Raw genomic sequence first — 24952 nt, 5'->3', positions numbered from 1 at the left:
ATCTGCATGTTTGAGGTTATTGATATTTCTCCCAGTAATCTTGATTCCAGCTTGTGCTTCATCCAGCCAGGCATTTTGCATGATGTACTCTGCATATAAGTTAAATAAGCAGGGTGACAGTATACACCGTTGACATACTCCTTTCCTGATTTGGAACCAGTCTATTCCATGTCCAGTTCTAACTGTTGCTTTTTGACCTGCATACTGATTTCTCAGGAGGCAGGTCAGGTGGTCTGCTATTCACTTTAAGAATTTTCTATAGTTTGTTGTGGTCCACACAGTCAAAGACTTTGGTGTTTTTATTTTATTAACCAAAGTTAATATTAACCAAAGGCTCATGTTAATAGGTATTTTTTAAAATAATACTTTTTTATACCCGAAACCAGTTCCATGCAGTCATTACCTAGCTGTTGTTAATTTAGGTTCTTTAATACCGTGAAAAGCAATAAAATTTAGTTTAGGTTCTTTAATACACTAAAAAAACAATAAAATTTTCATTTCCATGAATCTCTGTTTCATAATTTAAACCAGTCTCAGTTCTATTTAATTATGTTTTTTCTACTTATAAAGTTTCATTATAATTAGTTTGCATAAATACCAGGAAGTTAATCACTACCAGAAATCAGTGAAATGAAACTTCTGGATTTTGTGAAGCAGTTTACTCAGGTTTTTCCTTTCCTTAATTACTGGGAGTGGTGATGTCTCTATGTTGTTTTAACACCGTTCTCTTATTTGACACTGGGAAAACAAAAGGATGGCTGTACTGTACTGTTTGAAGCTGACTTAATCATGCCAGTGTATGTTTTGAGAGAAACTTTCCATTAAGCAAGTTACAGTAACCTGTATCTTCACTTATTTATTTTTGGTATAAGATAATTGTCTGAAAGCCAGCCTTTAGGTAGGGGACCTGGTAGAAGAGTTGGAAACTTGCGTTTCTTTTACACTGACTCAGTCACTGAATCAGTTCAGTCCTTCCACTGCAGTGTCTCTTTGCTATTCAGTCTCCTTCCCACCACTGCAGTTCCAGGCATTCCTACCCAATCTTGAGTCATCTCCAGATCAGTCTTCTTGGAGTGCCATTTTAATCTTCTTGTTCTCCTGTCCCAAAGCTTTCAGTCGTTCTATGTTATCAAACAAACAAAGCAGTGTTTCTGTGAAAATAACCCTAGGTTTCATTATCTTTGAGAACAGCCTTACCTGAACACTATGCTGAAGCAAATAGTTACTGCTGCCCAAATGTGAGCTGGTCTTTACTATCTCCATGACTTCTTTATGTAAGACCTTTTGCTCAGAATTCCTTCTCACTGTTCTTTCTCTGCTAAATCCCTACTCACATCTTGAGGCTCAGATTAAAATAACGTATCTTTCATGATACCTTTGTTGACAATCCTGACATAAAATTCTTTCTCTCACTTCTAAATTTATTAGCACCTAAGTTGTGCAAGTTGTATAGTATTTACCGCATATTGCCTTGAACTAGAAATATGTTATCTCAACTCCCCTGAACTTGAAGGGCTCCTTGAGCACAAAGATAGGATTTATGCAAGTTTGTATTTCCTATAGCACTCAACATACAATAAAATAATAACTGTTCAGTATGTTTGTGCTAAGTCACTTCAGTCATATATGGCTCTTTACGACTCTTTGGACTGTAACCCGCCAGGCTCCTCTGTCCATGAGATTCTCCAGGCAAGAAATCTGGAATGGGTTGCCATTTCCTTCTTTGAGGCAGGGCATCTTCTCAACCCAGGGATCGGACCCACGTCTCTTACATTCACAGGCAGTTCTTTACCACTAGCACCACCTGGGAATCCTGGTTCAATATATACTTAATTGAAAAAATTTATATCATCCTCATTTTTTGAAACGTGGCCTTATATTATCCTCCTTAGTTCCCAGAATTAATCTCTTTTAAACATTTTTAAGTATTAGGGTGCTAGAACAGATGATATTATCCAACTTTTGGTTTCTAATAGAAAAATTTCCTTCACGCTACTGATTCCTATCTCTAAAGATCTCTTTGACATTGTGTCACTGAAAAAAGAGGTAAGGTGATAGGACGTGTTCTTTCAAAGCTAACCTTATGGTGGATGATGCTGCCACATTAAGCACAGGCCCTGGCCAAAGAAAGTTAAGTGTTCATGTCAAATTCCTTACTTAACAGTAACAGTAATAACTGCCATTTATTGACCCTACTTTGTCAGGCCCTGCTTTCCACTTTGTGTGCACTATTTTTATTTGATCCTCCCAACAGATCTTAAGTGAGCTGTTTTCCCTCTTTTATAGATAATCAGGCGGAGACTTGATCCAGTTATGTATTCCAGAAGTACAAGGCTAGATATAGGTGGAGCTGGGATTTTGAATAGTGATTTCTCTGATTTCAACCTCAGAGTATTCTCTGTTATGCTACATTTCTTCTGTAAGATTTAGATCACGTATTAATGTGAAGAGTTGTATCAGTATACCTGATGAATGCCTTTTATGAGAGAAAAATTCAAAGAAAATTCATCAACAGTACTGTTAAAAAATTAACATTTCTATGAGTTACAGATTCTAGAGGGAATAATCTTTGAATTTTCTGTTCATAAGTACCCCATCCTTTAGTTCTTCTATTTTTTACTGTTTAGGAGATTATAGGGGTTAAAGTCTAACTCGTTGGCACAGATTTCTGATATTTATAGGAAAGTAGAGCTGGCTGGAAGGGTTAAAGTTTACTATAATCCTCTTACGTTGTTAACGTCTGGATGGGTAAAAGATTTAAGTTGAATAATTACTGTTGGTAGATCTGTGCCTAGAATCTCAGTTACCTGTGTCCTGAACAATCCAGTATTGTTTTACACTATACGTAACATACACACTATACACTGATTCTTACCTGTTATCTGTTTCCATCTCTTTCCTTATTCCTGAAGTTCCTGTCTTATGTCCCCCATCAGAAAATGCATACACATGTCCAGGATGCTTAGAAGGACTACAAAGGGTAAAGGAAACAAATACCAGTTTTTTCCCAGGAGTATGTATTACAGATGGTCAAGGAAAGGAAAGTTTATGTTAGGAAAATTAGCTATACTCCTACCAAGATGTAAATCTGTTTTGTTAGTTTCGGTGACTGGATCTTCTGAGTGCCCCTTATATACTGAAGTACACTAAGTTACTATTTAGTGAAAATTACTGGGCCTGCCTCCAAATTCGTTCATGTCTCCAGATTACATGAATGATTATTGGCTAGTTGCTGATTATTCATGTACTTATTAAGCAAATATTTATTGAACATCTACTGTGTGTTAGACAGTATATTAGATACTAGAGATGTCTGTAGAGACTAGAGATGAAAATGCATGTATTAATATAGGAGAAGGAGCATCTTTGTCCAGAGGAACTGGGTAGGCTTACCCAGGGAAGCAACACCAAAAGTGGGTAAAAAGGGAGGAGGTTACAGGCAGACAAAACACTAAGATTCCTAAAATGCAAGTGTAGACAGTAGGCAGTTTGTGAGGCAAGAACATGGATTTCATCTTGGAACTTATTTATTCACAAAAAATGGATTAAATACCTATGTCATATCAGACGGTCTGTCTTATGTTAGAAGTATAGTAGTAAACAAGATGAAACCAATTCTTGTTAAATAAACCAATGTTAGAGGTTGCAAGAGAATTCAGATAAAGAAAAGGACATTATTAAATTGTAGAGTGACCTTTCAGGCTAAAAAATGTACAGGTTGCTGTTGGAGCAAATAAGAAGGGCGCTGACTTACATTTGGTAGGTCAAGGAAGGCTTCCAGGAGGAAGTGATAGCTAAAATGACCTGAAGGATTAGTAGGATTAGTCAGGCAAAAAAGATGACTTCAGATGAAGTGGTCCAGTTAGGATGCCAGCATGTGCAGAGGCTGTATGTAAAGGTAAAGACAGCATGTAGAGGTAAGAGAACATGACCTGAAAGATATACTGGAATGCATTGGGTAATAGGAATGTGGAACAGCATGAAGCTGAGGGGTTAAGCAGAGGTCAGACCATGATATATCTTGTAGGTCAGATTGTAAACTTTGGACTTGATCCTAAAAATAAGCATAAGGCATTAAAAAGTTTTAAATAAAAGCATACATTACATGGTCAGACTTGTATTTTAGAACTATCACTCTAGCTACAATATGGAATGAAGTAAATAAGGAACTTATTTAAGGAAGTAAATAAGGACTCTCTAGCGAGTCAGAGAGACCAGAAACTAGAAAAGAGATCTTTGTGTATTGAACCAGGAGAGATGTATTGGAAGTGGAAAAAAGTAAATTGTATGAGTGTAATTTTTAAATTACTTGATGATTTTACCTGGTGGGAGAGACAATAGGATTGAGGTTGATGCCAAAGTTTTTACTTGAGCCTCTTAAAGAATATTTTTAAAAATACTGAGAAAACCTCTGTAACAGGAAACAGAAGAAAAAGACAGTAGGGAAGAAAGTAATGAATTCACTTGTGAATATATTTGCTTTGAAGTTCTTGTGGAATAAATATATGAACATGTGACCATTGGAATTATAAGTCTTAATCTCACAAGAGAGGTCTATAATCTCACAATTATATCTAGGCTAGATATAATTTGGAACTAATCAGTAGATGAATAAATGATACTACCTGATGGTGTGTTAAATTAGAGAAGTTTGTAAACTTTAAAGCACATGAAATTTTCATTTTTATTAGTATGTTAATGAATGGAAATGTACACTCTGGACTTCAAAATGGTACTGTTTTCATTTTCAATAATCGATTATATGATGTATGTTGAAATCCTAATGATCAAAGGCATATAAATATGCAATGCAGTATTCCCATATGTCATCCATGTAATTAGCAATTAGCAATGCAGATGTTTAATGATACTATAATTTTGTACCCAAAGCTTATGAATAATAATAGTTATCTTTATTGTCAGCAAGTAAATGTTTCATATGATTAATGTCAATCCTAGGTAATGTAGCATTTTCTTTTATTACAGCTTTTGATTGGCTTTGAATCTGGAACAGTAGTGTTATGGGACCTCAAGTCAAAGAAAGCCGACTATAGATACACCTACGATGAGGTAATAACATTATTTTTGTCATTTCTCCAGTTCAGAATGGCTTCTCTAAGAACTTCTTTAATTAATGACTTTAGGCAATCTTTGTAGTTAACTGTAACACACAAATTTTTGCACATATATCATATAATGCATTCACATAGCTCAAAAGATACGAAAATGATCTCTCCGGCTCCTGTCATTTGGCCATCCAATTCCCTTACCTCATCCCAATGTTAGTTTCTCATGTATTCTTCCAGAGGTATTTTCTGCATTTACAAACAAATTAATAAATGTGTGCTAGCTTTTTATTTTATACAAATGATAGTGTACTGGAAATATTTATAGCTTCCTTGCTTTAGAATCCAAATAAAGATTGTGGTTAATAAAAAAAAAAGATTTTTATTGCCTTCAGATTTCCTATCAGTTGGATGGTTTACTGAGATGACCAAATTTAGGTTCATTTTTTTGTTTTTAGCAAGACTACTTCTTAGATGATGCTGATCTTCTTCTCCCAGCTTGAACATTAGTGTCTGTGATATTAGCAGTCAGTTATGTTCAAGGCCTAAATCCATTACCACGTAGTTGTTGCACAGTAGAGAAGTTCTAATTTTATAATTCCTTCTCTATCGAATATCTGGGATACTTCTGTAAAGAGAAGCTTCTCACCTGCTCTTTCGATTATGTAGTTGTACAATTTGGATAGGAAAGGCAGGATAAATGCTTATTTCTTTTTATTTCAGTAAAAGGGGCTGTTCTCTAGTAATCTTAATGATAAGCAATTTGATTCTGTCCCAAATTTAGAGTATCTTTTTCCTTGAAACTGGGTTCTTTCGGTGAGAAATGGTGTCTGGTGACCATAATTTGGGTACCAGGAGTGTTCACAATTTCTAATTCAGAGAATAGATCTAGGAAATGTGTAAGGGGTTTTTTTGGTTTATTTTTAAGAAATGTCATGTGTTCATATTGATGATTTCAATTAATCAAACAGATTACATTTAGTAACTGTAGCAAAACTATGAATACTTTGTAAATGTCTGCATATTATCTTTATAAGCCTGACCGAAAGAAATTTTTGTTTGTTTCCATAACTGTATCCTTTTTTTTTAAATTTTAAAGCCTTTTGGTTGGTAAATACTCTCACTTACCAGTCAAGATCTTAAAATTATTTTAAGAGAGTATTTTTAATAAAGAGTTCTTGTCATTTCTCTGGAAGCTTTGGCCTGTAGAACTGTTTGTTGTGTCAAAATGAGAGCATATTTGACTTTTTTTATTTTACTTTTGTAATTTACATAGTTATCTTGGCTTTAGCCACTATTGAATCACAGGGAATTTACCCTCTCAGTTTAAACAAACACACTGGGAAAATATATGTAAGAACAGTTTATAGAAATTAACAGATAGTATAGAACAGGGATTCCTTAGGGGGAAAAGGTGAGCCTTTCAACTGCATTAGCTTATGGTCTGGAGAGATTTTCCAGGTCTCATTCCATGGGCATGGGCAAGGGGGAACCTACGTTAAACCCAGCAGTCTCCCTGCAATGAGGAAACAGAGTTGGGAAATGAGGAAAGATATCCATAACTTATAAGACAAGGTAACAGAATGTAGGGACCTGCCTTGTGAGAGAGTTTTAAAAATCCACAAGGAGCCCTTTACCTTAGTCTTAAGTTGAACTGAATAATGATTAGTGCATGAGTGTGAGGTTTAGAATAGATCCATTGGAAAGGAGTAGGTAAAACAATTCTCATAGCACACACAGGACTAAGAATAGGTCACATTCCCAACAGAACGGAGAATGCTTGTAATGGACAGGGCATCGCAAAGCATACTCAAAAAGGTATTGGCCTTGTCGTAGGGACAGACTAGCCCTGCGTTAAAGACTGGCTTAGCTAGCCTAACAGAGCTTAAGCAAGCCTTAAAAAGTCCAAGCTGTTTCCAAGTAATATTTTTAACTACATACCAGAAGAAAAGGTGAAAAGTACTTAAGAGAGTATAATTGGGCTTCCCTCGTGGCTCAGTGGTAAAGAATCTGCCTGCCAATGCAGGAGACATGGGTTTGGTCCCTGATCTGGGGAGATTCACACGTGAGTGAAACAAGTAAGCCCTTGCCCCACAACTTCTGAGCTTGTGCTCTGGAGCCTGGGAGCTGCAGCTGCTGAAGCCTGCACACCCTGGGATCTCGGGCTCTGCAACGAGAGGAGCCACTGCAGTGAGGAGGCTGCGCGCCGCAACCAGAGAAGAGCCTGCGCCGCAGCCAAGAGCCAGCGCAGCCAAAAACAAAGGGTTTCTTTAATGTCCTGATTTATGAGACTGTTCTCCTGGAAACATTTGATAAAAAATAAGACTATAATTAATACGTACCTACATATCTGTCATTCTGGTATTCTCCGTTCCTTTGAGTAGAGCCGCACTTCCATCTCGTATCATTTACCTTCTGCCTGAAGGACTTCTTGTAACATGTCTTACAGTGAAAATCTGCAAATGATGTATTCTTTGAGTCCTTTATGTGTGTAAATGTGTTTATTTTACCTCTTGTTTTTGCGAAGATATTTTTGGTGGATATAGTCCTAGGTTGACAGTTTTTTCTCTCAGAACTGTAAAGGTATTATTCAGCTGCATTCTTGCATTGTTTCTAAGGAGCTATCTGCTGTCATCTTTATCTCTGCTTTTCTCCCTTTAACGTGATCCCCTCCTTGTCCCCACCGTCTGGTTGCTTTTAAGGATCTCTTATCACTAAAGTTCCAGTTTTAAGCAATTAAATATGATGTACGTTTATGTAGTTTTCTTCATTTCTTCTGCTTTGAGTTCATTGAATTTCTAAGATATCTGTGTATTCTAGAAGTTTATAGAGTTGAAAGTTTTCATCAGATTTGGGAGACTTTGGGTCATTATTTCTTCCAATATATTTTCCGTCCATAGGCTCGCTTCTGAGACTCCTATGACACACCTATTAGTCTTCTTGAAGTTGTACCACAGTTCTAGATGTTCTGCTTATTCTTTGCCCATCTTCCGCATTGAGTAGTTTCTGCTGCTGTGTGTCTTCAAGTTAATCACGCTTTCTTTCTGCTGTATCAAATCTGTTGGCAAACCCATCCAGAGACAGTTTTTCATCTTAGACATTTTTCATCTCTACAAATTCCACTTGTGTTTTTGAAGGCCTGTATGTCTTTCCTCAACATTTTCGTGTTTTCACTTACCTTTTAGAGCATGTGGAATCTGTTTAAAATATTTATTTTAATATCCTTGTCTGCTAATTCTCTGATAAGTATCATTTCTGAGTCTGTTTCTATTGACTACATTTTCTTCTCATTTTGCATCGTATTTCCTGGTTTCTTTGCATGCCTTATAGATTTTTGTCACCTGTCTTGAAGTTCAATTTGAGGTATTTTCAATCAGTCTTAATTCTAAATCTGCATTCTTGTCTCCTAGAATTTTAGTTAATTTATAAAATTTGTTCTGAACAGTCAATGCAACTAGTTTTTCCAGTAGGCTATTGATTATAGTTACTTGGTAATTTATGTTTAGTTATTGTTTATTCTAAGAAACTACAAGAATGCATTGTTTTCTTGAACTTGTCAATAATACATAATCACTATTATGTTATTATCATGCTCCCTTAAGGAGTAAATAAAATTTTGAAAGTTAAAAGAGTGTTAGAACAAAATTAAATCTCATTTTTTTGGCAGGACAATTAAGTTATGGGAATTTAATGTTAACATATGGACTTCAGCTTAGGAAATAAGAAAAAAGTTAATATGAAAAATTAATTCCAATTCCAATTATGAATAACTTGGTATTTAAATAAGTTTTTGTTTTTAAAGGTGGAATTCTTTTCCCCTCTTTTGTAGGCTATCCACTCTGTTGCTTGGCATCATGAAGGAAAACAATTTATTTGCAGTCATTCAGATGGCACCTTGACTATATGGAATGTGAGATCCCCTGCGAAGCCTGTGCAGACCATAACTCCACATGGTAAGAATGGATCCCTTTTAAACACTACCTAAATTGTGATGGACAGAAAACTGTTTTGAGTTAGCATTTGGATTTGTTTGTTTTTGATGACAAGGATGAGTTCTATTTTGAATTTAAAATTTTAATTTAATGTAAAATTTCTATATTTACACATATAGAAATAATTTGTAGCAACTGGGTGAATGAAATCTTGAATAACTATATTTGCAGTTGAGATTGCAAATTTGAGCTTTCAGAAAATGAAAGTTACAAAATCTTCTGAGTGATTTTTCTCCAATAGTCCAGAAAGTTGATAATTTTGTAAGTGAGGTAGGACTTATTTTGAACTTTTGTCATCTTAATGTTATCAACTGCAGATTGCTAATCTATATATAATATATATTGAACACTTGGCACCCTACAGAAGGTAATTTTATACCTTAAGGTATTGTCTTCAGAATCCCCCAAATGACCCCAAGGTTGATTCACTGGGAATACTCATAAGACTCAGCAAAAGGATGCAAAGTGAAATCACGCAGAGGGAAAAGGCACAAGGGATGGAGTCTAGAGGAAGCCAGGCTCAAGCTTCCAGCAGTCTTCTTCCAGTGGAGCCACACAGGACATGCTTGATTCCTCTTACAATGAGTTATTACCACATGTATGAAATGCCCTCTAGTAGGACAGCTCACCTGAACCCGGATGTCCAGGGTTCGTATTGATGTCAATCTATATGCACCCTTCTGCTTTAGTTAGCATGTACCAAAATTTCAGACGCGCAGAAGGAAAACAGAGATTGGTCGTAAACCGTATTGCTTGTACAAGGAGTACAGACATCGTGTGCCACCCTTTTCAGTCTGGGAGTGGTGGAAGCTGTCTTGAAAGTCAGGTTACCAGTTGTTAACCAAGAGAGCTTATCCTGCAAGCTGCCATTTCTAGGGATAGTGATCTCAAGCTGAAGTGTTAACTCTTGGTCTACAACTAATGTATATAAAACCTCCATGAAAGTTTTATTAGAGTGGCTTCCCTGGTGGATCAGATGGTAAAGAATCTGCCCTGCAATGTGGGAGACCCGTGTTTGATTGATCCCTGGGTCTGGAAGATCCCCTGGAGAAGGGAATGGATACTCCAGTATTCTTGCCTGGAGACTCCCATGGACTGAGGAGCCTGGCAGGAGACAGTTCATGGAGTTGCAGAGTGGGATACAACTGAGTAAGAGTTTCACTTTTTATGAATAGTTTATGAAGGACGTTGAATTCTGGATGAGGCCTGGAAATTTGCATTCCTTTATTAATCTGCATTCTCACGATTCTAGTCTAAGAAATTCTTAACCAGCAAATTTAGGAAAATGAAGGGAACTGTTGTTTGCATTAGTAGCATACAGAAAGAGTATTTTTATAGTTATTGTTAGTGTTTCATTGTTCACTTTAAAATATGACTGCCCATATTCTTTAAAAATTGGTACATTCTGAGTTGTTGCAGTGTAAAAAATAAACAGTCAGATTAAAAACATTCTTTATCTGTAGCAGTGTGAGTTTTTAGACTTGCTTGTTTTGTGGTAAAAATAACAATTCTTTTAACCACATATTGTAATATAGTTTACCACTGTGTTTTGGTCACAGTCAGAGACTCTGCTGGAAATGCACTTATTTTATTTTATTTTTTTATTTTATTTTTTCATTTATTTTTATTAGTTGGAGGCTAATTACTTACAATATTGTAGTGGTTTTTGCCATACATTGACATGAATCATCCATGGATTTACATGTGTTCCCCATCCCGATCCCCCCTCCCACCTCCCTCCCCATCCCATCCCTCTGGGTCTTCCCAGTGGAAATGCATTTATTTTAAATTTGCTGCAGTTCTGTTTATGTGTACCTCCAGAAGATAGCCGTTTTCATAATAGGTTCCAGTTTTCCCTGATATGTTTTTGTTCCTCCTTCTGTTAGTGCCTAAGTCCCTAATCTTTGTGGTATTCCTGAGTATTTCATACATTTTAGAATCTCCTATCCCCACTGGAATCTAGGAATTCAGAAAACCAAAGAAGTTGATGATTAGTTTAGAAACTTTTAATTTCAAATCCAGAAAGAAGTATAAATAATATTGAAGATAGTAGAAATATGTATATTGGTTTTAAAGTTTTAAGTTTATCTAAATTTTCATCTTTTTTTGTAAGTATAGTTCAAAGAGGTTTTTTTAACCACTTGAGAGTAAGTTGTCAGCATATTGCTCAATCACCCTGAAATAGTTCAGTATTAGCATCTTACAGAGACATTCTCCTGTATCACCAAGTTTTGCCTTTTGTCGAAAGGGTCTCTGTGCAGATTAGATTTAGCTACCTACCATGTTTCCTCAGTCTCTTTCAAACTAGAACTCTTCTTGAGCCTTGCCTTGACTTTCCCAACTGATAAGTTTTGAATGTTGCAGGTCGGTTATTTTATAGAATGTGCTTCCATTTGGTTTTGTCTGATGCTTTTTGCATGGTTAGATTCATGTTGCGCATTTTCAGCCGGACCATCTCAAAAGGATTGCTGAGTCCTTTTAACATTCTTAAGTGGAGCTTGTGTTTGATTTGTCATGGTGGTGTCTCATACCCTGATTCCTTGATTAAGCTTCTGTCTACTAGGTCTCTCCATTATAGCATTATTTTTTTCCTTTTTGAAGTTAATAATTTTTTTGATTTGTTAGCTGTAATCAATAAGTATTTTGATTTGAAGGAAATAGTTGAGACTTTATAAACATACTGTTCCTCATCAAAATTTCTACTCCCTGGTTCTAGCATCTGTTGATGTTTCTTGGATGGATTACTTATTACTGTAATGGATGTGAAGTGGTGATTTTCCTATTTTAATTTTGATTCTCTTTTAATACTAAAAATGTAAATTCTTGAGAGCAGGCTTTTAGAAGTAGCATAATTAGATTTCTGCAGAGTTTGTAGTATCTTAGTAAAAAAGGCAACCATATACATATATGTGGTATGTAGTTTTTAGTATACTAAATATCTACTTTGATGGATTAAAACTTAGGGATTTTTTTTTCATTACTATCCATGTTGTGGGCTGTTGCTCTTCCTTTCCTACATGTTACGGTAAATCATGGAGTTTTTTCATATCTAAACCCATGTAATGTAATAATTAAGTATCCTATTCTTAGAAACATTTATAAGCACTACCTTGGTAATTGATTGGAACTGATTGTACTTTTATTCACTCAACAAATGTTGGTTCTGCCATGAGATAAGTACCATTCTATACCTTGGATCAAGTAAGCACAATTTAAATAAAAGTACTTGAAAATTATGACATGCTATATACATATGTGATTATAATAAATGTAAATTTGGATATCTCATTTACTTGGTAGGATAGCACAAAAGATGCTTAGATAAGTTTTCCCCAAAATGTATTTTATAATACTGTTTCCTTTGTTAATGAGTTATTTGGTGAAAAAGCATGTTATGATCAAAGAAGTTCTAGAAATGCTGAAATAAACTTGAACGTTTTCTTCCTTGAAAGACATCTTAGTGTTTAACGTACACTATGAATTTCTAAGAGGGAAAATATGTATAAGCATACATATGTATATACAATTGACTCTTGAAAAGAGCAGAAAGTTAGGGGCAGTCATTGCTCCATATTAGAAAATCTACACATAACATCAAGTCAGCCCCCAGTATCTGTGGCTACAAATCCGTGGATTCAACCAACCACAGACTATGTAGTCATCTAGTATTTACTACTGAAAAAATTTTGCCCTTAAGGTGAACCCACGCAGCTCAAACTCCTGTTGTTCAAGGGTCAACTGTATATTAATTATTTGTGTCAGTTTATATAGTTTATGTGGCTTTTCCTAAATTTACTTGACTCTAGCATCTTTTATTCACAGAACATCTTACAGTACTCTAGTGTTCCTCAAAATAGCACTTTGAGAAATGATGGCCTGGTGCTTGAACTATAATTGAATTATAGGTTCAATATTAAGTTTACTCTCAAATGGAATCATTCATTGCCAAAGTTGTTAGATAGTGGATTCTTATTCTGAGGGTCGTGACAGTTATCTAGACAATGATGATAAAATGGCCAGGAAAGGAGAATAATTTGAATTCACTTAAGATAATTTTCTGATATAATGTCTGTATAATGTTGGATAATTTTATGTGTATCAAGATGGTTGACAGTCATATTTTTTCAGAAAGTTTCTATTTGGGTGTCTGAAATTAATCAACCGGTGTTTTTTTTACTAAAACAAAAAATGATACTTCCCTTTAATCTAGTTTTTATGATTATCAAAGAACACTTTCCCGGTAATCAGAAATCTGGAATGTAATTCTAGCTTTGCTGTTTGCGAAATACTTTGTAGAAATAGTTACTGTTTTCTGGGACTTAGTTTCATCATATGTAAAATGGAAGGACTGAATGGGTGATTTTTAAGGTATAAGTTTTTTGATTATGTGGAAATCAATGAACCAGGATTAGAGAACTTTTATTAAGGGTTGCTAAAGGGAAAGATAAATTCATACTTCACATAAATAAAAGTGAATTTATAATATTCTAAGGATGTGACATATTAAAAATTATATTAATCTACTTTTAAGATTTGCTTGAAGCCTAAAACACTCAATGAATCATTAATCCATACTGCAATTCTTTAATGTATTAATAGTTAATTACAAAAGTTTTTTCCCCAGTTTTTATATTTGAAAGAACTTGCCATACTCCATAGAGTATACTCAAATAAGGCTTTTGTTTAAAGGCAAAGGATACTGTGCAGCAAGAGAAAAAGAATGTGTGTGAGCATTCTAAGAGATATCCCATGTGAGTCTCCCACCCTGCACTTTTGCTCACAAGGACTGTGCTGAGTCACCAGCTCCAGCCCCCAAACTGGCTTCTGAAGAACTCCACAAGAAACTCTCAGAGTGATCCTTTAAATGAACAAGCCAGTATGGCCGGTTAGGCCAGTTGCCAGCCATCCAAAACTACTACACCGAGAGTCACCGAGGGGAGTTTGGAGAGTTTTGGATCTTGAAGAAACACATCATAAATCCCACTGCTCTTGGCCATGATCCAAAAACCAGGTATCCCGCTGGTCATCCGTCCAGCTATAAATCAGCTCTCTCCACACTCATCAAGGAAAGAACACCTTCCCCATTTCAGACTAATATTATTAACAATGTGATTCTCCAATTTGAATCATCTTATTTTCTAGAGCATCATTGTTCAGTAGAAATATGAGATCTGCATGTGTAATCTTAAATTTACTAGTAACCATACTAATAACAGTAAAAAAGTAAAATTAATTTTAGTTACAAATGTTATTTACCCCAAATATGCAAAATATCACTACTTCAGCATATAATCAGCATACAGAATTGAAGTGTTTTGTATTCTTCCTTTGTACTCTTTGAAACCTAGTGTATATTACAGCACATCTTAACATGGAGTAGCTACATTTCAAGGGGTCAATAGCCATGTGTGAGTGGTGGCTATTTACATAGCCCACTCTTGAGTGAGCCTATAGCTGCTGTGTAACAACAAATGTGTTCTACATTCTAAGTGGCATTCTACTTCCCTAATTAGAAACTAGGGAAGCACTTGTTTTTTTGACAGCGATCCTCATTTATTTGTTAATGCATCTCATTCATCCATTCATTCATTCAATAGACATTTATTGAGCCCCTCCTCAGTACCGGAGATTAAATACTAGAAACATATTCCTCTTGGAGAACTCATAGTCCAGTGAGTGAAAATGATATATAAACTAAAATACATACAATGAGTGCTGATAATGGCTTGCATTGTATGATGTAGAAACAGAAGTAATGAGTATGTTTTAGGTGAAGGCTATAGGAAGATTTCACAAATTCAGGCTGGATGAACTTGGTCCTAAAAGGATCAGTGGGGAGTTATAAGGGCAGAACAAGGTTATTTTAGTCAGAAGGTACAAAGACATAATCAAAAGCAAGGTATTTTTGGAAAACCGCTAGTTTAATATGACCAGTATTTAAAATTCCTTTGAGCAAGTAGCCAGAAGCTAATAACTGCATACAGAGGCAAAAATATGCATCATAGTATGCTGAAGAGTTTGGACTTCATGAAGGGAGACCTAGGAAATGATTTCACAGTGAGCAACATAAAATTTATATTTGGAAATACTGCTTTGCTGGTAGTGCATCAGATGAGCCAGGAGTAGAAAAGAGAAGCCAATTAGGGTGCTGATGTCAACAACAAATAAGGACGACTTCAAATATGACTATAAATGGAAGAAAGTGGATATAAAGGAATAAAATTCCGGAGTTAGAATCAACAGGACTTTGATTGTGTCTGAGTAGTTCTGGGGATGTGAGAAATAGGGCTTAGGAAGAGACATGAAGAAATCACATGTTACATGGAGATTTGTATGATTTATTAAGTTTTATATTTAACCAGATCTTTTCAGTGATTTATCAAAGTAGTTCACAGGTAGTTGAAAGAGTAAGTACAAGTTTTTCTACTGAGGTGACTTAGTAGTTAAGTCAGATGACAGTTAATGGTGAAATCCAGTGATCCTCTAATGTCCTTTAGTTATATGAGCTTTGTAAAATCTTAGCTAGTGCCTTATTACTTGATTTGACTTAGAAAGTGGTTAGTCTAGGATTATCAGTTCAGTTGCTCAGTTGTGTCCAACTCTTTGTGATCCCATGGACTGCAGCATGCCAGGCTTCCCTGTCCATCACCAACTTCTGGAGCTTGCTCAAACTCATGTCCATCAAGTGGGTGATGCTCTCCAACCATCTGATCCTCTGTCGTCCCCTTCTCCTCCTGCCTTCAATCTTTCCCAGCACCAGGATTATAGATGAATAATCTAGAACATGAGCAATAATCAGTGACATAATTTTAAAAACCTGAGTTAAAAAAAAATCAGAGTATGCAAATCAAAAGGACTCAGTAATTTCCAAGTGAGACTAATGAAGGAAGATCACTATAAAAACTGCAGCATTTTTACTTTACAAAGATAATGAAACTACTGTTAACATCCATGCAGGGGGTGACAGAAAGTATATGAAGAATTAAAAATCAGACTGGCCTTACATTTTATTGTAAGTATAAATATTGGACACAATAAAGCAATAACAAAAGACTATTGAGCAAGACAAAAGTTAAGAATTTTGTACCTGGCTAGGTTTTATGCAAGATATATAAGCTTAGACTTAACGAAGGCTCACTAAATATTCCACCCAACGCCTGCCCTTTTTCAAGATTGTTCCAGCCAGTGAAAGATTGCTGGTGAATATTGAAATAGATTAAATTGAGTGCTATCTGAATAATTGTTTTGCTTCATAAAATAAAATGCATACAAAGTAATTCTTTTAACTAAATGTAAAAATTTTACTTATAATCTCAAATTATATCTATCTGCCACTCCTACTAGAACTTTGGGTGGTAGAGGAAGGCTGAAGGTCTGATGGTGGTCTTCTTCAGAACAGACTTTTAAATTCCTCACTGAAAGGTCGTGTATCTCTGAACAGATTGAAATAGAGGTTGGAATTTTTAGTTTGTTTCTTGTACAGCATGAGGGACTAGTTTTCAGATTTAAGACTCCTTTTTCCCACACCTTTTTTATTTCCTCATTCTCTCTCCCACCTCAAAAATCCAGTCTTCTCCCCTGGCATTCCTTTCCAGCTTCTTGATCTGATGTCCTCTGTTTAACTCTCTCACTCATCACTTATTGGTTCTAATAAATTAGGATGCAAGAGGCTCAAGGTTCCACTGCAACATTATTTTCAGCATAAAGAGGGGAAGAGATGTTTCCCTAGGATGTTAAGGCAGGAGAAGTATATGCTCTAAGACCAGTTGACCGGTGTGTATTTATGAAAACTTAATGTAATAAAGGTGAATTTCACATTAGTGGAGAAAGCTCTGGTGGTTCAGTGAGAATGCTGGCAGTTGTTTTTGTTGTTTAGTTGCTAAGTTGTGCCTGACTCTTTTGTGATCCCCATGGACTGTAGCCTACCAGGTTTCTCTGTCCATGCCATTTCCCAGGTAAGAATGCTGGAGTGGGTTGGGATGCTTCCATCTTCCCGACCCAGGGATTGAACCCACGTCTCCTGCATTGCAGATGGTTTCTTTACCACTGAGCCACCTGGGACACCAGTGCTGGCAGACACATAACTATATCACAGCTCATCACATTATACACTTCAAATACTTGGTCTTTATTGTCTGGCAGTTGTAGGTAAATAGAACTACACAAATAGTGCTGAAACTATTAGAGAAAAAAATCTTTCCTTTACCAAAGTATACTTCAGAAAATTAATGTAATAAATGAAACTATAAAGCACTTATAAGAAAATGCTTCTCAAAGTTGTAATGGTATTTGTGTGGGAAGAACTTCCTAACCATGAAACCACAGAAGTAGTGACCAAAAAATGATAGTTTTTTATACACATAAACATACATACATATATCATTATAGATAAACAGGATCACATAATACCAGCCTCTTCTCCATAAACCTTCCTCTACATTAGTAGCCTCTTCCCTGTTCCTGCCTCACCAGATAAGCTATGTCAAAAATCTTGCAGATGTTCTTCCAAAATACATATATTTCTAAAATCATACATATTTATAGGCACATATAAGAGCATATGATATTTTTGGTCGTTGTTTTACATAAAAATAGAATTACATTATTCTTTCTTGCATCTTGCTTTTCTTAATCCTCTGTACTTTAGGAAAATCCCTCCTTTCATCTGGCATAGCTCTTAATTCCTTTATTTTAATGCTTGTGTATCAACCAGTTGTTTGTCTCACAATTCTTCATAATTTATTCAGCCATGCCTAAATGATGGATCACTACAAATTATGCTGTAGTGATAAATTTGAAACTTGGAAGCTGTATTTTCAATTTCTGATCACTACAAATTATGCTGCCTTTACCTTTCTTGTACATATTCAATAGGAATTGGTCCTTTTATTCCTATGGAATAAATGCTTAAGAATAGAATCACTGCTCCTCAAAATGGACTCGTTTTATATATTTCTGTTTTTCATAAATGCTCTCAGCCTGCTTTTCAAAAAAACTGTACCCTTTGCATTTTTACCAGCCATTTTATCTCTGTTCCATTGTTCTTGCCAACAGTGGTATTATAGCTTATTTTACTTTCTGCAGTGGTAGTACAGTTCATTTTACTTTTCTTACTTTTTTTTTTTTTTTAACTTTGAGTTTCCTCAGGGTCTCAGAGTTGGCCAGAGATGAATGACAGGGGCCTTTTCCTTTCCCAGGTCTTTCCTGGTCATGCACACTGCCTTAAGTACAGCCTGGAATGTGTCTAGTTCTTAAGGATTTTTTTAAAAATTCCTGCCCAGCCTCTTATTTGCCTTAACTAAAACCACAGCCTTAGGCAGGAACCTACCATATTGCCAGCATATTACTGTTGCTTCTGTGATGCCTGGAGGTGGGGCTTTTGGTCTCCCTGAGCTGATGTCTGTTGTGTCAAATGAAATTGCCACAACATCTTGGGATTAGAGTTTTTCAGGAAGCTGCAACTGAGGATAATATACTGATTGGGCTCTAGGAAAACTGGTTTTAATGGAACTGCAAATAAACTTCAGTCCTATCTCTTGGATGATGCTGTGGCCTTTTTATGGCACCAGGCCATGAAGCTGAGGAGCATAGGGGATGGAAATAGCGCTTCATCAAAACATCCCAGGCCCGCCCCCCACCCTGGGTCTTAACACGGTTCGGTCATTTCCATTGAGTAGACAGTGTGCTCATTTTGTGACTTAGTTAGTTGTCAGAGTTCTGAAGTGATTACCCTTAGTTATTTTGCTAGTATTTCAATTTTACTAAGTGAGTGAGTTCACAGAGGTCTCACTTGGTCACTCCAGAAGTCATCTCCTTTTCAGTTTCTTTAGCATTTCATAGGCATTGAGTCCGTTGTGTGAACTTTAAGGTCATTTTGTCAAAATTCAAGTACAGCTGTTAGAATTCTAATTCCATTAAATATATAACTTAGTTTTGGAAGAAGTGACATTTTAGGATTTTAAGTTTTCTTAAATGGAAGCATGATTAGGACTGATAGACTCGATTATTTAAATGTACACTTCTATGCAATTTTTTTTAAATGTCTTAGAATTCACAAGTGACACTAGGCAAAGTGGTTGCAACATATGGACACAGTATTAATGAACTTTGAATGTTAAATTTATTTTTAAATATGAAGAAGATAACATATAACCATGGGTAAAAGGTATAAGCTATTTTTAAAGAAGAAATACAGATGACTAGAAAGCCAAAGAATTTTCACAGAGATTAAACAATACACTTAGCAAATCAGAAAAAAATAATAGCATTGTTCGGAAAAGGTGGGACAAAGTACTCACACACTTTCTTCATCCTTTCTGGAATACAGTTCTATCTAAATATCTCTTTTCTTGGAATTAATCCTAAAGAAAAATCATTTTATTCACTTATTAGATTATTATTGAGTGTCCACTCTGTGCCAAACAATGTCACCATGGATACATAAACAAAAAACACATACACACTTAAAAATCTTTGCTTTCATGGAGTTCACATTCTTGTTGGTGAGGCAAACAGCAAACAAAAGAAAATTAAAAATACATTAGAATGAGCTAGTTCCTGGGAGGAAAAAGCTGGGAAAGAGGATAAGAAGTATTGGGTTAGCAGTGTGTGTTTGGGACCTTCACTAATAACATAATGGTGACACTGTTTAAGAAACAGGAATTAGTGTATCTTATTTTCTTTTAACTTTTTCTGAGTTGTTAATACAGTGAACATGTAAAACTTGATAATAGAAATCAACTTTTTAAAAAATAATCAAAATTCTTTAGCAGTATGAGTTTGACACATTTTACAGAGATTGGTTTATTTTAGCAGTCTCTTGGACATTACAATGGATGGATTTTACTTTAAGAGAGTAAATATAATTGACTTTATTAGCAGAGGGATTAATTTTGCAGCCTGTCACTTTGGGTGAAAATATGATTTAGACTTATTTTCCTCAAATAAGCTATATTAAAACTTGAATTCATTTAGAAAATTGAAATCCTGTTTTCCATATCTCTGAAACATTGCAAAGACTGAATTTCTCTTACTAGAATTTTATCACAAATGTTGTTGACAAGTTATTCATTTTATTTACTTTTTAGCACTGGATTTCAAACACTAAATTGATCATTTAAAATATCTTATTTTGTATTAAATACTTCTTTCAAAATCAAAATCACTTTAAAATATTTCATGGTGGATTTCATTATATTTCATTTTATAAACTATCAATGTATAAGAATTTAGAGTAACTTAGAATTTTAGAATTTAATGCAGGAAACTATATTTTAGGAAAACAGTTAAAGGATGGGAAGAAGCCAGAACCGTGCAAACCTATCCTCAAGGTGGAATTCAAAACGACTAGATCTGGGTAAGATTTTATTTCATTGACAATATTCATTGTATACAATTACTGAAATAGCACTGAAGACTGTCATTACTTTTAAAAGCCTGCTTTAGAATGGTCCAGCGAGTTTTCAAATTTTATTCTTGCTTTATTTAACAAAATAACTAAAATTGATAATTTCAGGATAAAATATTTCATGTATTCTCTGTCTTTAGTAGTTTTACAATGTATCTTGGAAAGCTTGAATTACTTTTCTTGTCAAACTTCATATGTTCTGTTAGTCTTCAATAACAGTGTTTATTCACCAGTGAAAATTGTGGAATAAGCAATGAAGAAAAAAAACTTAAAATTTAACCTGTTAATGCAGTGTGTGTTAATTATGTAAGTTATGTGTATTCACAAATTAAATCTTATTTTAAGAATATTTGACAATTTCATATAGTAAGTACAGCTTACTATTAAAGGAAGACTGTCAGTTGTATTTGAATAGATTAATTGACACTGTAACTCAGGGATAAGATTTGTATGGTTTTTACAATTTTCATATCTTACACATAGTTTTTTGTATATCTGTGTGTGTTCATGCTCAGTCGTGCTGACTCTTTATGACCCCATAGACTGTAGCCCTACAGACTCCTCTGTCCATGGAATTTTGCAGGATACTGGAGTGGGTTGCCAGGGGATCTTCCTCCAGGGGATCTTCCCAACTCAGGGATCAAACCTGCCAAATGTTATATTTTAAAATATAATAATGAAAACAAATAAGCATTTCTTTGAAGATTCTAACCTCTAAAGGAGACCCTTTATGTTCAAGTTTTCTAGGAAAAGTGTATGGTTTTATAAATTACTAGAACTGTGTAAGAAAGTGAATTTAGGTAGTGTATATAGTGCAGTGGTTCTCAAACTGTGACCCCCTGGAGCAACAGAGGGCAGCAGTCTTGGATGCTAAGTGGCTTCAGTCGTGTCCGACTCTGTGTGACCCCATAGATGGCAGCCCACCAGGCTCCCCCGTCCCTGGGATTCTCCAGGCAAGAACACTGGAGTGGGTTGCCATTTCCTTCTTCAATGCGTGAAAATGAAAAGTGAACATGAAGTCGCTCAGTTGTGTCCGACTCTTTGTGACCCCATGGACTGCAGCCCACCAGGCTCCTCCATCCATGGGATTTTCCAGGCAAGAGTACTGGAGTGAGTTGCCATTGCCTTCTCCAGTCTTGGATGAGAACTCATTAGAAATGTACATTCTCAGAATTCACCCCAGATCTCTGAATCACAAAGTCTGTGTTGTGTGGGTGGAGCCCGGCAGTTGTTGGGGGTAGAACCCGGCAGTTGGTTCTCACTAGACCTGCAGAATTCACACTTAAATTTAGAACCACTGGGACATTTTTTTCATATGCCAGTTTAGAACCACTGGTTATTATAACTGTCTGGCTTTTCTTTTTAATCTGTTCTTTTCTCAGTCTAATTCGAGTCAACCTTTTTCCTCGAGAGTTCAGTTCAGTCACTCAGTCGTGTCTGACTGTTGGCGACCCTATGGACTGCAGCACATGAGGCTCCCCTGTCCATCACCAACTCCCGGAGTTTACTCAGAATCACATCCATCGAGTGGTTCATGCCATCCAACCGTCTCATCCTCTGTTGTCCCCTTCTCCTCCCGCCTTCAATCTTTCCCAGGATCAAGGACTTCAAATGACTCAGTTCTTCTCATCAGGTGGCCAGAGTATTGGAATTTCAGCTTCAACATCAGTCCTTCAAATGAATATTCAGGACTGATTTCCTTTAGGATGGACTGGATGGATCTCCTTACAGTCCAAGGGACTCTCAAGAGTCTCCTCCAACACCACAGTTCAAAAGCATCAATTCTTTAGCGTTCAGCTTTCTTTATAGTCCAACTCTCACATCCATACATGACTACCGGAAAAACCATAGCTTTGACTAGATGGACCTTTGTCAACAAAATGTATCTGCTTTTTCATACGCTGTCTCGGTTGGTCATAACTTTGTTTCCAAGGAGTAAGCCTCTTTTAATTTCATGGCTACAATCACCATCTGCTGTGATTTTGGAGCCCAAAAAAGTAAAATCGGTCACTCTTTCCATTGTTTCCCCATCTATTTGCCATGAAGTGATGGGACTGGTTGCCATGATCTTAGTTTTCTGAACATTGAGTTTTAAGCCAGCTTTTTCACTCTCCTCTTTCACTTTCATCAAGAGGCTTTTTAGTTCTTCTTCACTTTTCTGCCATAAGGGTGGTGTCATCTGCATATCTGAGGTTATTGATATTTCTCCCGGCAATCTTGATTCCAGCTTGTGCTTCATGCAACCTGGCATTTCTCATGATGTACTCTGCATATAAGTTAAATAAACAGAGTGATAATATACAGCCTTGACATACTCCTTTCCCAATTTGAAACAAGTTTGTTCTTCCATGTCTGGTTCTAACTGGCTTCTTGACCTGCATACAGATTTCTAGGAGGCAGGTCAGGCGGTCTGGTATTCCCATCTCTTGAAGAATGTCCCACAGTTTGTTGTGATCCACACAGTCAAAGGCTTTGGTGTAGTCAATAAAGCAGAGTAGATGTTTTTCTGAAATTCTCTTGCTTTTCTGATGGATGATCCAACGGATGTTGGCAATTTGATCTCTGGTTCTTCTGCCTTTTCTAAATCCAGCTTGAACATCTGGAAGTTCATGGTTCACGTACTGTAGAAGCCTGGCTTAGAAAATTCTGTGTTACTTTGCTAGTGTGTGAGATGAGTGCAATTGTGCAGTAGTTTGAGCATTCTTTGACATTGTCTTTCTTTGGGATTGGAATGAAAACTGACCTTTTCCAGTTCTGTGCCCACTGCTGAGTTTTCCAAATTTGCTGGCATATTGAGTACAGCACTTTCACAGCATCATCTTTTAGAATTTGAAATAGCTCAACTGGAATTCCATCACCTCCACTAGCTTCGTTCATAGTTACGCTTCCTCAGGCCCACTTGACTTCACATTCCAGGATGTCTGGCTCTAAGTGACTGATCACACCATTGTGCTTATCCCTGTCATGAAGGTCCTTTTTGTATAGTTCTGCTGTGTATTCTTGCCACCTCTTCTTAATATCTTCTTCTTTTATTAGGTCCATACCATTTCTGTCCTTCATTGTGCCCATCTTTGCATGAAATGTTCCTTTGGTATCTCTGATTTTCTTGAAGCGATCTCTAGTCTTTCCCATTCAATTGTTTTCCTCTGTCTCTTTGCATTTTCTCAGAGTAGAATGAAGAATCTTGAGATTGGTGTTATTTCTCCTTGATCCTCTTTAGCCTTCCTCCGGGACCCAGAAGACCACTGTGCTCAGACGTGCTCAGGTTGAGTGACCTCCCAGAGGAATAGCATCTGTTAACTGACTGGCGTCCCTCGCTGTGTGACCTTTGGCGCTGAGCTCTTTGACTTCTTTGTGCTGGTTTCCAGTTAGCACACAGATGTGAGAATGGGTCAAAAGTTTGTTGTAATGAATTGAGTGAGATAATCATGTATTCAAAACATTTCACATAGTGCCCGGTACATCATAAACTTGCTCTAAGGGGTTGCCCTTATTTTTTGGGGAAACCTCCTACCACCAGTTGCCTTTTTTTTTTTTTTTTTTTTTTTGCTGTATTTGTCTTGTGGCAAAAGTACGTGAGTAGACAATATGACAGTGATGGAGAGTGGGGTGGGGAACCAGAAAAAAAAAAAAAAAACCCTGTGCTTGTAATACAACGTAAAATGAATTGTCTAAACATTTAAACTAACAGTGCTGCTTGTCCTCTGAATTATCTAATCATGTTAACAGCTGTGGTTTGGCAACAGAGGCAGACATCCTGGGAAGATTTTTCTCTGTGTGTGTTCTACCTGTTCCCACGTTCATTCCTGTATATTGGGAGTATTTCTAAGTTCCTGATTTCTTCAGGATGGCAGGGATAATTCTCCTTTCATAGGATCAGAAACATAAAGCAGTCTGACCCTTTTATATGCATTCACGGTGGTGGTTTAGTCGCTAAGTCATGACTAACTCTTTGCAACCCCATGGACTTTACCCTTTTAGCCTCCTCTGTCCATGGGATTTCCCAGGCAAGAATACTGGAGTGGTTGCCATTTCCTTCTCCAGGGAATCTTCCCAACCCAGGGATCAAGCTCGGGTCTCATGCATTACAGGTACCACCAGTATGCATTGTAGGTGCTGTTAATACAAGATAAATCAATAGGGTAGCCATCTGGTAACAGTTCTCTCCAGCTTTCCAATGTCTTTTTCCACCTGGGATAAAATTTTCAATAAATTAAATGAGCTCTTTCCTGACTCCCTGACTCGTTTCCTTGTGATAGCTCCCAGAATTCCAGTTTGTACCCAGCATTGAGAACTGCTGCACCGAGAGAAGGCTCACCTCCTTTAAGCAAGCTGGGCAGCCCTCAGCCTTTCCTGTTCCTGGCAGGTGTCTTGGGCAGGTGCCCACAGAATATGTTCTGTCAGTTTATGTTGGCAGATCACCAGATTTTGTTAGAAGGGCTGTCCTCCCCTGCTCAGGATCTTCCACGTCATCTTCTCTTTACCCG

The 24952-nt window shown here is 36.4% G+C and overlaps 1 protein-coding gene across 7 annotated transcripts in view; it reads left to right on the top strand.

The window, feature by feature from the left end:
- STXBP5 (syntaxin binding protein 5) overlaps nucleotides 1-24952 on the top strand; it is a 156207-nt gene that overhangs the window by 48499 nt on the left and 82756 nt on the right. For all 7 annotated transcript variants that reach the window (XM_070461467.1, XM_070461466.1, XM_070461464.1 and 4 more), the window contains exons 7-9: nucleotides 4987-5070; nucleotides 8896-9019; nucleotides 20336-20414. In XM_070461467.1, the coding sequence (XP_070317568.1) occupies nucleotides 4987-5070; nucleotides 8896-9019; nucleotides 20336-20414 (287 nt within the window). The remainder of the gene's footprint in view (nucleotides 1-4986; nucleotides 5071-8895; nucleotides 9020-20335; nucleotides 20415-24952) is intronic.

This window comes from Odocoileus virginianus, chromosome 34, assembly GCF_023699985.2.
Source record: "Odocoileus virginianus isolate 20LAN1187 ecotype Illinois chromosome 34, Ovbor_1.2, whole genome shotgun sequence".
NCBI classification, from domain to species: domain Eukaryota; kingdom Metazoa; phylum Chordata; class Mammalia; order Artiodactyla; family Cervidae; genus Odocoileus; species Odocoileus virginianus.
This window is presented reverse-complemented; position numbering and strand designations above follow the sequence as displayed.